The sequence below is a fragment of the Bubalus kerabau genome, chromosome 3 (assembly GCF_029407905.1).
Source record: "Bubalus kerabau isolate K-KA32 ecotype Philippines breed swamp buffalo chromosome 3, PCC_UOA_SB_1v2, whole genome shotgun sequence".
In the NCBI taxonomy this organism is placed as follows: Eukaryota; Metazoa; Chordata; class Mammalia; order Artiodactyla; family Bovidae; genus Bubalus; species Bubalus kerabau.
Genome location: NC_073626.1, coordinates 181,453,038 through 181,466,168, shown reverse-complemented (window position 1 = coordinate 181,466,168; position 13,131 = coordinate 181,453,038). Strand labels below are relative to the sequence as shown.

General features: G+C 44.6%; 1 protein-coding gene across 1 annotated transcript in view; it reads left to right on the top strand.

Annotated features, from left to right (window-relative positions):
- The window catches only part of MACO1 (macoilin 1), a 67,093-nt gene extending 54,792 nt beyond the window's left edge, over positions 1-12,301 (top strand). The window contains exons 10-11 of the mRNA XM_055574089.1: positions 5,155-5,329; positions 10,394-12,301. Coding sequence (XP_055430064.1) covers positions 5,155-5,329; positions 10,394-10,596 — 378 coding nt within the window. The 3' untranslated portion in view covers positions 10,597-12,301. The remainder of the gene's footprint in view (positions 1-5,154; positions 5,330-10,393) is intronic.
- The last annotated feature ends 830 nt before the right edge of the window (positions 12,302-13,131 follow it).

Sequence of the window (13,131 nt, the reverse complement as noted above, 5' to 3'; positions counted from 1 at the left end):
CCTTCCAAAAAACACCCAGGACTAATCTCCTTTAGGATGGACTGGTTAGATCTCCTTGCAGTCCAAGGGACTCTCAAGAGTCTTCTCCAACACCACAGTTCAAAAGCATCAGTTCTTCTGTGCTCAGCTTTCTTCACAGTCCAACTCTCACATCCGTACATGACCATTGGAAAAACCATAGCCTTGACTAGACGGACCTTTGTTGGCAAAGTAATGTCTCTGCTTTTCAATATGCTATCTAGGTTGGTCATAACTTTTCTTCCAAGGAGTAAGTATCTTTTAATTTCATGGCTGCAGTCACCATCTGCAGCACTCATCTCACACGCTAGTAAAGTAATGCTCAAAATTCTCCAGGTCAGGCTTTAGCAATACATGAACCGTGAACTTCCAGATGTTCAAGCTGGTTTTAGAAAAGGCAGAGGAACCAGAGAGCAAATTGCCAACATCTGCTGGATCATTGAAAAAGCAAGAGAGTTCCAGAAAAACATCTATTTCTGCTTTATTGACTATGCCAAAGCCTTTGACTGTGTGGATCACAATAAACTGTGGAAAATTCTGAAAGAGATGGGAATACCAGACCACCTGACCTGCCTTTTGAGAAACCTGTATGCAGGTCAGGAAGCAACAGTTAGAACTAGACATGGAACAACAGACTGGTTCCAAATAGGAGAAGGAGTAGGTCAAGGCTATATATTGTCACCCTGCTTATTTAACTTATATGCAGAGTACATCTTGAGAATGCTGGACTGGAAGAAGCACAAGCTGGAATCAAGATTGCCGGGAGAAATATCAATAACCTCAGATATGGAGATGACACCACCCTTATGGCAGAAAGTGAAGAAGAACTAAAAAGCCTCTTGATGAAAGTGAAAGAGGAGAGTGAAAAAGTTGGCTTAAAGCTCAACATTCAGAAAACGAAGATCATGGCATCTGGTCCCATCACTTCATGGGAAATATATGGGGAAACAGTGGAAATGCCAGAGAAAGAGTCAGAATTCCACAGGAAAAGAAACTCATTTTGTTTTAAATTGCAAAGTGGAAAAATAAAAGGAGAAAAATCACCTGGGATGGATACAGATATTGCAACAAATGTTAAAAATAAGGGATTAATATTCTCAATATGTAAATAGCTCATAAATATTGCTAAGAAAAGCTCAAATATACAGAAGATAGGCAAAGGATATGAATAAATAATTCACAAAAAATACAAATGACTGATAACAGTGTAAGAATATGTCCTTATCACCAAAGACAGATTAAAATTAAGTATCATTTATAGTCTGTGAAATTAGCAAACAATTTTTAAACAGTGATAACAGCCTGGGTAAGGGTGCAATGAAATAGGCCTTATATGTTGCTGGTGGAAAGATAATGTTCTGGAAAGACCACGTATTTTCTAAAAATATTTTTCTCAGATTCCAGCCTAAGGTAAATATTTTAAAATCTCACCAATGATTCATACCCAAAGATGTACATCACAGTGGTATATATTAATAAATGCAAAAAAAATTGAAAATAATCTTAATAGTGGAGATTTAATAAATTATGGTACATATACATTTAGGTCCATACCGTTTCTGTCCTTTATTGTTCCCATCTTTGCATGAAATGTTCCCTTGGTATCTCTAATTTTCTTGAAGAGATCTCTAGTCTTTCCCATTCTATTATTTTCCTCTATTTCTTTGCATTGGTCACTGAGGAAGCCTTTCTTATCTCTCCTTGCTGTTCTTTGAAACTCTGCATTCAGATGAGTATATCCTTCTTTTTCTCCTTTGCCTTTCGCTTTGCTTCGTTTCTCAGCTATGTGTAAGACCTCCTCAGACAACCATTTTGCCTTTTTGCATTTCTTTTTCTTGGGGATGGTCTTGATCACTGCCTCCTATACAGTGTCATGAACCTCCATCCATAATTCTTAAGGCACTCTGTCTATCAAATGTAATCCCTTAAATCTGTTTGTCACTTCCACTGTATAGTCGTTCAGTCCGAATTTTGCAATAAGGAGTTCATGATCTGAGCCACAGTCAGCTCCTGGTTTTGTTTTTGCTGACTGTAGAGCTTCTCCATCTTTGCCTGCAAAGAATATAATCAATCTGATTTTGGTATTGGCCATCTGGTGATGTCCATGTGCAGAGTCGTCTCTTGTGTTGTTGAAAGAGGATGTTTGCTATGGCCAGTGCTTTCTCTTGATAAAACTCTGTTAGTCTTTACCCTGCTTAATTTTGTACTCCAAGGCCAAACTTGCCTGTTACTCCAGGTATTTTGTGACTTCCTACTTTTGTATTCCAGTCACCTGTGATGAAAAGGACATCATTTTTTGGTGTTAGTTTTAGAAGGTCTTGTAGGTCTTCATAGAACCATTCAACTTCAGCTTCTTCAGCATTAGTGGTTGGGGCATAGACTTGGATTACTGTGATATTGAATGGTTTGCCTTAGAAATGAACAGAGATCATTCTGTCACTTTTGAGATTGCACCTAAATACTGCATTTCAGACTCTTTTGTTGACTATGAGGGCTACTCCATTTTTTCTAACGGGTTCTTGCCCACGGTAGTAGATATAATGGTCATCTGAGTTAAATTCGCCCATTCCGGTCCATTTTAGTTCACTGATTCCTAAAAATGTCAATGTTCACTCTTGCCTCCTCTTTCACTACTTCTAATTTACCTTGATTCATAGACGTAACATTCCAGGTTCCCGTGCAATATTGTTCTTTACAGCATCTGGCTTTACTTCTATCACCAGTCACATCCACAACTGGACATTGTTTTCGCTTTGGCTCTATCTCTTTATTCTTTCTGGAGTTATTTTTCCACTCTTCTCCAGTAGCATGTTGGACACCTACGTACCCGGGGAGTTCATCTTTCAGTGTCGTATCTTTTTGCCTTCTCATACTGTTCATGGGGTTCTCAAGGCAAGAATATTGAAGTGGTTTGCCATTCCCTTCTCCAGTGGACCACGTTTGGTCAGAACTCTCCATCATGACCTGTTCATCTTGGGTGGCCCTATATGACATGGCTCATAGTTTCATTGAGTTAGACAAGGCTGTGGTCCATGTGGTCAGTTTGGTTAGTTTTCTGTGATTGTGGTTTCCATTCTGTCTGCCCTTTGATGGATAAGAATAAGAGGCTTATGGAAGCTTCCTGACAGGAGAGACTGACTGGTTGGGGGTTGGGGGGAAGGGGGGAAGCTGGGTCTTGTTCTGAAGAGTGGGACCATGGTCAGTAAATCTTTAATCCGATTTTTCTGTCAGTGGGCGGGGCTGTGTTCCCTCCCTGTTGTTTGGCCTGAGGCCAAACTATGGTAGGGGTAATGGTGGCTTCCTTCAAAAGGACGTGCAGGCACTGTTGCATTCAGTGCCCTGACCCTGCAGCAGGCCACTGTCGACCCACACCTCCGCCAGAGACTCCTGGACACTCACAGGCAAGTCTCAGTTGTTTGTGGATCACAACAAACTGTGGAAAATTCTTAAAGAGATGGGAATACCAGATCTCCTTACCTGTCTCCTGAGATATCTGTATGCAGGTCAAGAAGCAACAGTTAGAACCGGACATTGAACAACGGACTGGTTCCAAATTGGGGAAGGAGTACGCCAAGGCTGTATACTGTCACATCTTGCGAAATGCCGGGCTGGGTAAAGCATAAGCTGGAATCAAGATTGCTGGGAGAAATATCAATAACCTCAGATATGCAGATGACACCACCCTTATGGCAGAAAGCATAGAGGAACTGAAGAGCCTTTTGATTAAAAGAGGAGAATGAAAAAGCTGCCTTAAAACTCAACATTCAAAAAACGAAGATCGTGGCATCTGGTCCCATCACTTCATGGCAAATAGATGGGAAAACAATGGAAACAGTGACAGACTTTATTTTCTTGGGCTCCAAAATCACTGCATGTGGTGACTACAGCCATCCTTGGAAGAAAAGCTATGACCAACATAGACAGCATATTCAAAAGCAGAGGACCTTTGCCAACAAAGGTCTGTCTAGTCAGAGCTATGGTTTTTCCAGTAATCATATATGGATATGAGAGTTGGACCATAAAGAAAGCTGAGAGCCAAAGAATTGATGCTTGTGAACTGTGGTGTTGGAGAATACTCTTGAGAGTCCCTTGGACTACAAGGAGATCCAACCAATCCATCCTAAAGGAAATCAGTCCTGAATATTCATTGGAAGGACTGATGCTGAAGCTGAAGCTCCAATATTTTGGCCACCTGATATGAAGAACTAACTCATTGGGAAAGACCATGATGCTGGGAAACATTGAAGGCAGGAGGAGAAGGAGATGACAGAGTATGAGATGGTTGGATGGTATCACTGTCTCGATGGACATGAGTTTGAGCAAGCTCCGGGAGTTGGTGATGGACAGGGAAGCCTGGTGTGCTGCAGTCCATGGGGTTGCAAAGAGTCGGACATGACTGAGCAGCTGAACTGAACTGATACATTTAGGAATATTATATAGTCAATAAAAATTGTATTTTCGAAGAATTGTAGATTATATAAGTTTTTAGAAAATTGTACATTTAGTGTGATTTCAATTATGCTAAAAGATACATAGGCTTAAAAAAGACTAGAAGAAGATACATCAAATTTTTTGCAGCATTGGGATTTTGGGTGATTTTTATTTTCTTTGAACTTTTAAGTATTTTTTAATTCACTATAATTTTCAGTTTCTCTTAAAATGAAAATATCAAAATATCAGTGTATATGTGTGTGTGTGCGTGCGCGTCTGATGTTTTAAGTGGGTTTATTTTGGAATATGCCCTATCAAAATAATTTAAGATTTTAACAGTTTTTAGTTTTAAGTTGAGAGTAGAGTTTTGGCTAATTTAACTAGAGCATTATAGCACCATTTGCAACGGGCAGCAGGGTCTTTGTGGTTCTGAGTTAGGATTTTAAGAAAGTGTTTTATTTGGAGACAGAGTCCACTGTTACCTCGAAATAACCCAACACAGTCACTGTTTCTGTATGTGCAAATCACTGTATATAAATACATTTTGCACTCCCTCTAAAGAGTAAGGTCTAAACCTATGAAGCAGCAGAGTTCTGTGTTCTAGGGGCCAGGTCAGTAATGGTGGGATTTTATTTGTGATTTCAAATTTGTAGACATCAATGCCAAAACTGTGTTGTAACATTGCTGCTTTGATGATGTTGATAGGAGCTTCGGAAGTATAAGGAAAATGAGAAGGATACTGAGGTGTTAATGTCAGCCCTCTCGGCCATGCAAGATAAAACGCAGCACCTGGAGAACAGCCTGAGTGCAGAGACAAGAATCAAGCTGGACCTGTTTTCCGCACTGGGGGACGCAAAGCGACAGCTCGAGATTGCCCAAGGTAGGCTAGCAGCGGGCCCAGGTCAGGGATGCCCGGGGGCACAGAGAGCAGCTTCCTTAGAGCTCTAACCAAAGGCATTTGCACTCGTGCTTCAAGTGGTCTGATAAGTGCCCATCATGAACGTGGGAATCATCACATTAATTCATTTTGCAGACGAATTTTGAGATGAGAACATGTCCAGCAGGGCACACAGGGCAAAGTATGTGTTTCTGTGCTCAAGGAGCTCAGAGTGCTGTAGAAGTATGTAGGGAACTGAAGAGTCACCAGAAGGTGCCCATAGAACAGGGTGTGTGGGTTCCCTGGGAGCATCGGCAGATACTCAGCCGGTCTGGAGAGTTAGAGAGGGCCATTTCTCAGGGGAGCTGATGTCTGACCTGGGTCTTGAGTGATGAGAAGGGGTTAGCCCCAGTGAAGAAGCGGTGTAGTGAGCAGGAGGGGAAGAGAGGCGTCTAAACAGAAGAAACAGCTTGAGTGAGGCGGCTGCTGGCTCTGTTTGACTGGAACAAAGGTTGCAGATGAGGGCGTGGAAGGAGGAGGGTCTGGAGGGCAGGCTGTTCCTCAGCAGAAGTTACTGAGACTCGCTGTGTACCAAACACTGTGAGCATCCCCGAGGGGACTGACAGTAACGGGCAGACGTGTAACATGGAGGGGTGTGGTGAAGGAAAGAAAGCAGTGGCAAGGGAGCCTGTGCTGGGGTGGAGGGGGGGCTGCCGGTTTGACGTGGAAGACATGGAAGAGCCTTTGAGTAGGTAGCGTTTGAGCAGGGACTGGGAGAAGAGAGAGAGGGAGTAGGTAAGTGTCTAGAGGGAACTTGCGTCATGGCCAGTGGGGCTGCAGCCTGAGTGACGGGGAGAGTTTTTAGGATCAAAAGTAGCAGGAGCCACATTCTGCCAAGCTTCGCCGCCTATGGAAAGAACTTTATTCTGAATGCCATGGGAAGCTTTGGAAGGCTTCGGAATAGAGACCTGACATGACCTAATGAAAAGAAATTTAGATTTTGTTCAAGAAGTTGATAAGCCACAAATAGATGACTGAAGAAAAATTTTTTCAAGCAGTTGACTTAGTAGAAGGAAAAGAATATCTCAACAGGTACTTGCAGAGCATTCACACTTGGTCTATGCAAACCATTTTACTAGAAGGTGAAAAGGAGACAAGATAAACAAGACATACTCTAGTTGAGGTTCCACTCAGGTAGTGGCACTCAGACTTTCTGGTCGTAGGGACCTCTTTACGCTCTTGACACATTATTGACCAGGGGATTTTTGCAGGAACTAATACCTGTGGTATTACTATGTCTCCGGTCAATAGAGTGTTAAAATTGAGTGTCCCAGGGAGGTGTATTTCAAGTGTGTTTCTACATTCAGTATGTTGTGCTTTCATTTGCCATGTTGCTTCTGGAAGATGTCACTTAGTTTCATGAGGGAATGCACGTGAAGAAGGCAGATAATGCCTTAGTACTAGGCCGAGGATAGGGTGGACGCTGTGAGAAGTGCCACACCAGGGAAAGCCACACATAAGGCCTGCCACCACACGGTAGAGGCAGGCGCCTTGAAAGGCCAGAGGAAAGGTCAAGGCAGCTTCCTACGGGAGGGTCCGTTGAATGGACTTTGAAGGGTGAATTCTTTTTTTTTCATACTTCAAATTTTTTATCTTGTATTGGGGTATAGCCAGTTAATACCAGTAGTCATGTATGGATGTGAGAGTTGGACTATAAAGAAAGCTGAGCACTGAAGAATTGATGCTTTTGAACTGTGGTGTTGGAGAAGACTCTTGAGAGTCCCTTGGACTGCAAGGAGATCAAATCAATCCATTCTAAAGGAGACCAATCCTGGGTGTTCATTGGAGGGACTGATGTTGAAGCTGAAACTGCAATACTTGGGCAACCTGATGCGAAAAGCTGACTCATTTGAAGAGACCCTGATGCTGGGAAAGATGGGGGCAGGAGGAGAAGGGGACGACAGAGGATGAGATGGTTGGATGGCATCACCAACACAGTGGACATGGATTTGAGGGGACTCCAGGAGTTGGCGATGGACAGAGAGGCCTGGCGTGCTGCGGTTCATGGGGTCGCAGAGAGATCGACTGAACTGAACTAAATGTTGTGGTGGTTTCAGGTGAACAGCGCAGGGACTCAGCCATACAGACACATGTATCCATTCTCCCCCAAACCCTCCTCCCATCCGGGCTGCCACATAAAATTGAGTAGAGCTCCACGTGCTATACAGTAGGTCCTCCTTGTTGGTTATCCATTTTGAATATAGCAGTGGGTACGTGACCTCAAAGGGTGAATTCTGAAAGCAGAGAATGGCAGGGAAGACCATTGTTATCTGAGGGAACAGTGTAAGCAAAGAAAGGAAAGTGCTAAGTGCTGAGAACGTCCAGGGGAGCAGTCCAGTGACCCTTAGCTGGGGGATGTGGAAGAAGAGAGTGGATTAGGGGGACCGTGAATGAAACAATACTAGAGGATGTAACTCCTGGGTTTTCAGGAGGAAAGAGGGTGACATGTTCCAACAGTGCTGCTAAAACCTTGGAAGAAGAGCGGAACAGATTTAAGGAATGAGAAGAAAAAGTGAGTTTGGTTTGGGATGCTTTGATCTCGAGTTTCCTCCCAAACACTGAGCTGAAGGTCTTCATCAGTCAGTGGGAATTTGGGGCCTACACCCAGAGAGAGGGCCAGAGCCCCTGGGGCTGGTGGGATAGCCCATGAAAGGTCAGTGAAGCCATAGGCGTGGCTTGGGATGGCAGCGACAGAGCAGGAAGAGAAGAGGGTTGAGAATCAGGCCTATGAATCTGTGGACTCAAGGAAAGACATTTAAAAAGAAGCTTCCTGGGAATCCTGCTTTAGAGCCAGACTTCTGAGCACACACTGTATTTTTCTGCCTGGCTGGCTCAGCTCCCTGAGAAGTGGCCACCCTCTCTCTGCCTCCTCCTGTTTGCTTGGATTTGCAGACTCGAAAGAGGTTACCTCCTGGAGAGAAGCAGCACCTGGTCTCAGAGTAGCCGAGGGGAGCTTGGCTTCTCAGCACGGATGATACTTCCTTGTTGGCCCAGAAATTCCTGCAAAGCCACAGAGAAGCAGAGAGAACTGTCTTTTCCAAAGCTCTGGGAATGTTTGTACGTTACTGATTAAAGAAACCAAGCTTAAGTCTGCATGGAAAAGAAGATACAGTGGCTCATGTATCAGATGCCATTATTTTATTTTATTCATCTGAGGCTTTCTTTGTTCAAAGAGAAGGAGGGTATTTGATGCTCACTGGAAGCTGAGGGGACGTGAAGGAAGCCGGGGGGAGCAGTTCCTTTCTGCGGCTCTTTGCCTCTGCCTTCCCCACTACTTCTCTCTTCTGTCATGCTCGGAATATTCTAATAGGAACCCAACTTTGTAATTTTTTTTTTTTTTTCCAACTTTGTAATTTAAATCAAACCCCTTGTTGCCTTTCTCCTGCTTTCTCTATCATTTGATTCATCCTGGTTCCAAAATGGCTTTCATCTCTACTATATCATTTTTTAAAATCTGCCACCACGCTCTCTTACATTTCAAATACATTACCATCTTCTGTAGGACTCAAAATGAGTGCAACTCAAATGCAGCCTCTTACTTTTTTCAGCATTTAAATTTCAAAAGGGCTCCTCCTATGTGTTCTTCCCCTAGTGGGACCAGGGAGCATCAAAGCATGATGGAGATTACGTGGGCTTTGGAACCAAGTGGTCCTGGGTTTAAATCCTGCTCAGCCATTGATAACTGAATGACTTTGGTAGGATATATACCTTGCAGGGTCTCAGCTTTGCACTGAGCCAGACACTAAGGTTTTGGCAAAGACGAAAAAGGGGGGACAGTCTTGGCCCTCACAGAGCTCGTGGGCCAGGGGAGAGAGATGGGGCACTGCTGCTGCTGCTGCTGCTAAGTCGCTTCAGTTGTGTCCGACTCTGTGCGACCCCATAGACGGCAGCCCACCAGGCTCCCCCGTCCCTGGGATTCTCCAGGCAAGAACACTGGAGTGGGTTCCCACGTCCTTCTCCAATGCATGAAAGTGAAAAGTGAAAGTGAAGTCGCTCAGTCGTGTCCTACTCTTCACAACCCCATGGACTACAGCCCACCAGGCTCCTCTGTCCATGGGATTCTCCAGGCAAGAGTACTGGAGTGGGGTGCCATTGCCTTCTCTGATGGGGCACTAACCATCACCCATTTCAACACTCATAGGAGACAGAATGCAGACTCTGGAGCCAGAGTGCGTTGTGTTCAATCCCAGCTCTGTCACTCCACTTCTCTGTGCTCCGGTTTCCTCATCTATAAAATGGATGATGATGATAATTCCCACCTTAGAGAGTTGCTTTGATAAGTAAATGAATTCGTCTGTGTAAGCACTCAGAACAGTGTCTGGCACATATGTGTTAGCCATAGTGATTATTAGCATTATTACAAAGAAGAAAGTGACAGAAAGGGAAGTTTAGGGTGTGTTGAGAATCGAGGAGCTGGGGACTAGGGGTAGGGTCTGATTTAGATGGAAGGAGCAGGGACAGCTTTGTGATGCAGTAGAAACAGAAACCTCCTGAGTTAACAACACAGAGCACAGGAGAAGCATAGGAAGAGAAGCGGCCGTGCGGTAGGCAGGAGCTGGTTGTGTTGCTTGCCCTGATTCAGAGATGCTCCGTCCTCCCCAAGCAGTGTTTCAGCTCGAGAGGCAGAGCGGTAAGTCGAGAGCAGCTGCTGAGCTCAGCACATGGCTCCTGGTGCACGAGCTCTGTGCTTCATCACGCCTGCCTAGACACAGTTGCTTTCCACTTGGCACACCATGGCCCATGGGCCATGTCTGGCCTGCCAGCTTTTCTTGTACCACTGGTGGGCTGCGAATAGTTTTTACATTTTAGTATGGTCTTGAAAAAAATGACAAGAACAGTACGTGGTTCTCAGTTTTTAAAATATTTACTGGCCCATTACAGGAAAAGTGTCTCCCCTTGCAAACCATCAAAGCTGGAGTTGAACCTACTTGGGATTGATGGGCCCAAAAGGGCACTGTGTTGGGTGAGCCCTTCCTTCTCACTAATGGCGGGTCTTTGATCTTCCAGGACAAATTCTTCAGAAAGACCAGGAAATCAAGGACCTGAAACAGAAGATAGCTGAAGTCATGGCCGTCATGCCCAGCATAACATACAGTGCTGCCGCCAGCCCCCTGAGCCCCGTTTCCCCCCACTACTCTTCCAAATTTGTGGAGACCAGCCCCTCTGGACTCGATCCCAATGCCTCTGTTTACCAGCCCCTGAAGAAATGAAGGCCAGCAGTGTGTTTTGTTCAGCCATTTGGTTATCAGAAGGCATCACAGAGGAGCGTCTCTGGCAGTCAAGATAAAAAAAAAAGTTGATACTGTATTTTGTGGGACTGTATATGTTGTCGTTTTTAAAAAGGGGGGGAAAGATAACATCCAAATCTGATTAGAACTGCCCATCAGTTTTTCTTGTAAATTTTTAGAAGACCTCACAGAACTTTGCAGTTTATTTTTCTCGGCCAATACATTAAAACCATTCTTGGATTTCAAGTAGCCAGTTTTGCCTTTTATGTATTCTTACAGTTTCCTCTTGAAGAAAAAGAAAAAAAGCAGAGGTTTTGCTTCTCAGCCCTTTATTTTTGTTTTGTTCTTAAGTCAGCAAGCAAAACCTGCTCATTGGGTTCATATGGGATGATAATGAAAATTTTAGTTTTTGGTGTGAAAAGGTTCAGTAACCTAACACAGCTTTGATCCCATAGCTGCATTGAAGATATTACAGAAAGCAAAAATTGATGACCCCTCCAAGGACCAAACAAATTCAAGGAGTGTCATTTCAGCCGAGGGGAGAGACTCAGGTGATGAGACCGGCTGTGAGAATGTCACAGGGTTTGTGTCTCAAATGCGTGTATTCCCATCGGTGTGTTCATCCCGGCAGCTAGCTAGCAGCAGCCTTGTTCACAGTGCCTTGGGAAAAGACATTCAAGAGGAAACTGGATTTTAAACGATTTCCCCCTTGCCATCATCTGTCTTCTCTCTCTACCAAGCTCACCACGGATCCTGCTGTGAAACTGGTGGGTAGCTGGGCTGTGTGTTGCCGCCACAGACACCTTCTGTTTCCTTTCGTAGAAAGCACCACCCTGTTCTGAGCTGGTCTCCAGGCAGGCACCCTGGGCGCGGGAGCGGGGTGGTGGTTGTGTTCGAGAGACTGCGATGCCGGCTAATAAAAGCTGCAGTTCTAGGTTTTGTTTTTGTTTTAACTTCCTTTACCTGTGCTTTCCAGTCTTCGTCATCTTCTGTTTGACGATTTAAAAGAAACTTGACAATTCCTCAGCTCTTGTGCCAAGGAGGTTTTTTTTTTTTTTTTTTCTTTAAGAGTTTAAAACTCAAAATTCTGCACAAAGATTTCAGTTTCAAGTGTGTATTATACATTGGTAGAAAAGTGTTTGCACTGGCAACCTTTGGAAGTGTTTTAAGAATCAGGGTGGGGGTGGAGGGAGGGTCTGGGAGAGGGAGGGGCAAAGCAAAAGTGTATTTGGAAACTAGGAAAATTCAGAAACCAAACAGATTGGCTTGGCTTCCTTGCCATGGATTCTGGAAGGACATAGTTCTACAATTTCCTGTTAATTGGCATGTACGTCTCATTTAAAGCAAATTAAGTAGGGCAAGCAAGTCAGCAAAATAGAAGTATTAAAAAGAATCATGCTTTTAGTCACAGGTCTTATTCTGGGATTACAAGCTTCTGGCTTAGCCAGGCGTGCTGCTGCTGCCACTTTGCTTTTTGCATCATCTTGTGTAATTGTCCCCATGAAAGTGTTACTTGGAATTGTCATCGATTTTTTTCACCTTTGTGCAAAAACATGGAAAATTGTTACTGACTTTGTGTTGAGGTTTCCCCCATTTTGCTGCCTTTTGGGACACTACTCTGGTTAAATACTCGGTCTTGGCTGCATTCTTATTTTTTTTCCTGTGGGGTTCAAAAGAATAAACATTTTCTTACAGATAAAAACTAGTTTTCTGCCTTTTAACTTTTCAGGAGGGCACACAAGGTAGATGGTTCTGAATGGGCCTGAGATTTTCACTCTCCTGCCCTCGGTTCCGCGCCCTGACAGTGGCAAGTGCAGCGGGGCTCAGGCGCAGGACGGACGAGTCCACCTCAGCCCTCAGGCGGTTTCCCTTCTGGTCTTACTTAGGATGCATCCATTCTTACCCCCTCACCCTCCCTCTTCCTTCCCTCCTCCTCCCTCCCCGCCTTTTCCTTTCTCCATGGCATTAGAAACAAAGTTGACTTGTTTTCTGGTACAAAAAGCAAGTTAGGGGTGGAGTCGGAAGGTAGTTGGTGAGAAATTTTTAAGAGCAAATTCCATTTTCCACAGTCTTGTCGGGCCTCTCTGTGGCCAGTACCCTATCAGGTTTCCCTTCTGCTGCGTGTCCTGAGCTGATCTCCAGGGTAACCACGTCTGTAGTCCTGCCTTGTTTCTAGGGGCTTTGCCTGTTTTCATCCTCTGAGTAGCCGGCTGCCTGCCCCTCTGGGCCACTCTTTTCCTCTCTTGGCCATTGTTACAATTGACCTTGGCTCCAGTTTTGGAAAATTCTGCTCTTGGCACCTCAGCCCTGGCCCTATGGCTGGACAGCCTTCCTGAGTCTCGGCCACCTAGGCTGCTGCAAACATACCACACTCAACTCTGTGAGCTGGGCTCCCCAGGGGAGACCCCTCCACTTGGCTTTTGCCTTCACCCTTCCTGGAGGAATGTGTCTGCCCAGAGCCTCTCACTGTCGTGTTCTTTCCCACCAAGGAGATCCCCAGTTGTTGTCTTTGTTATT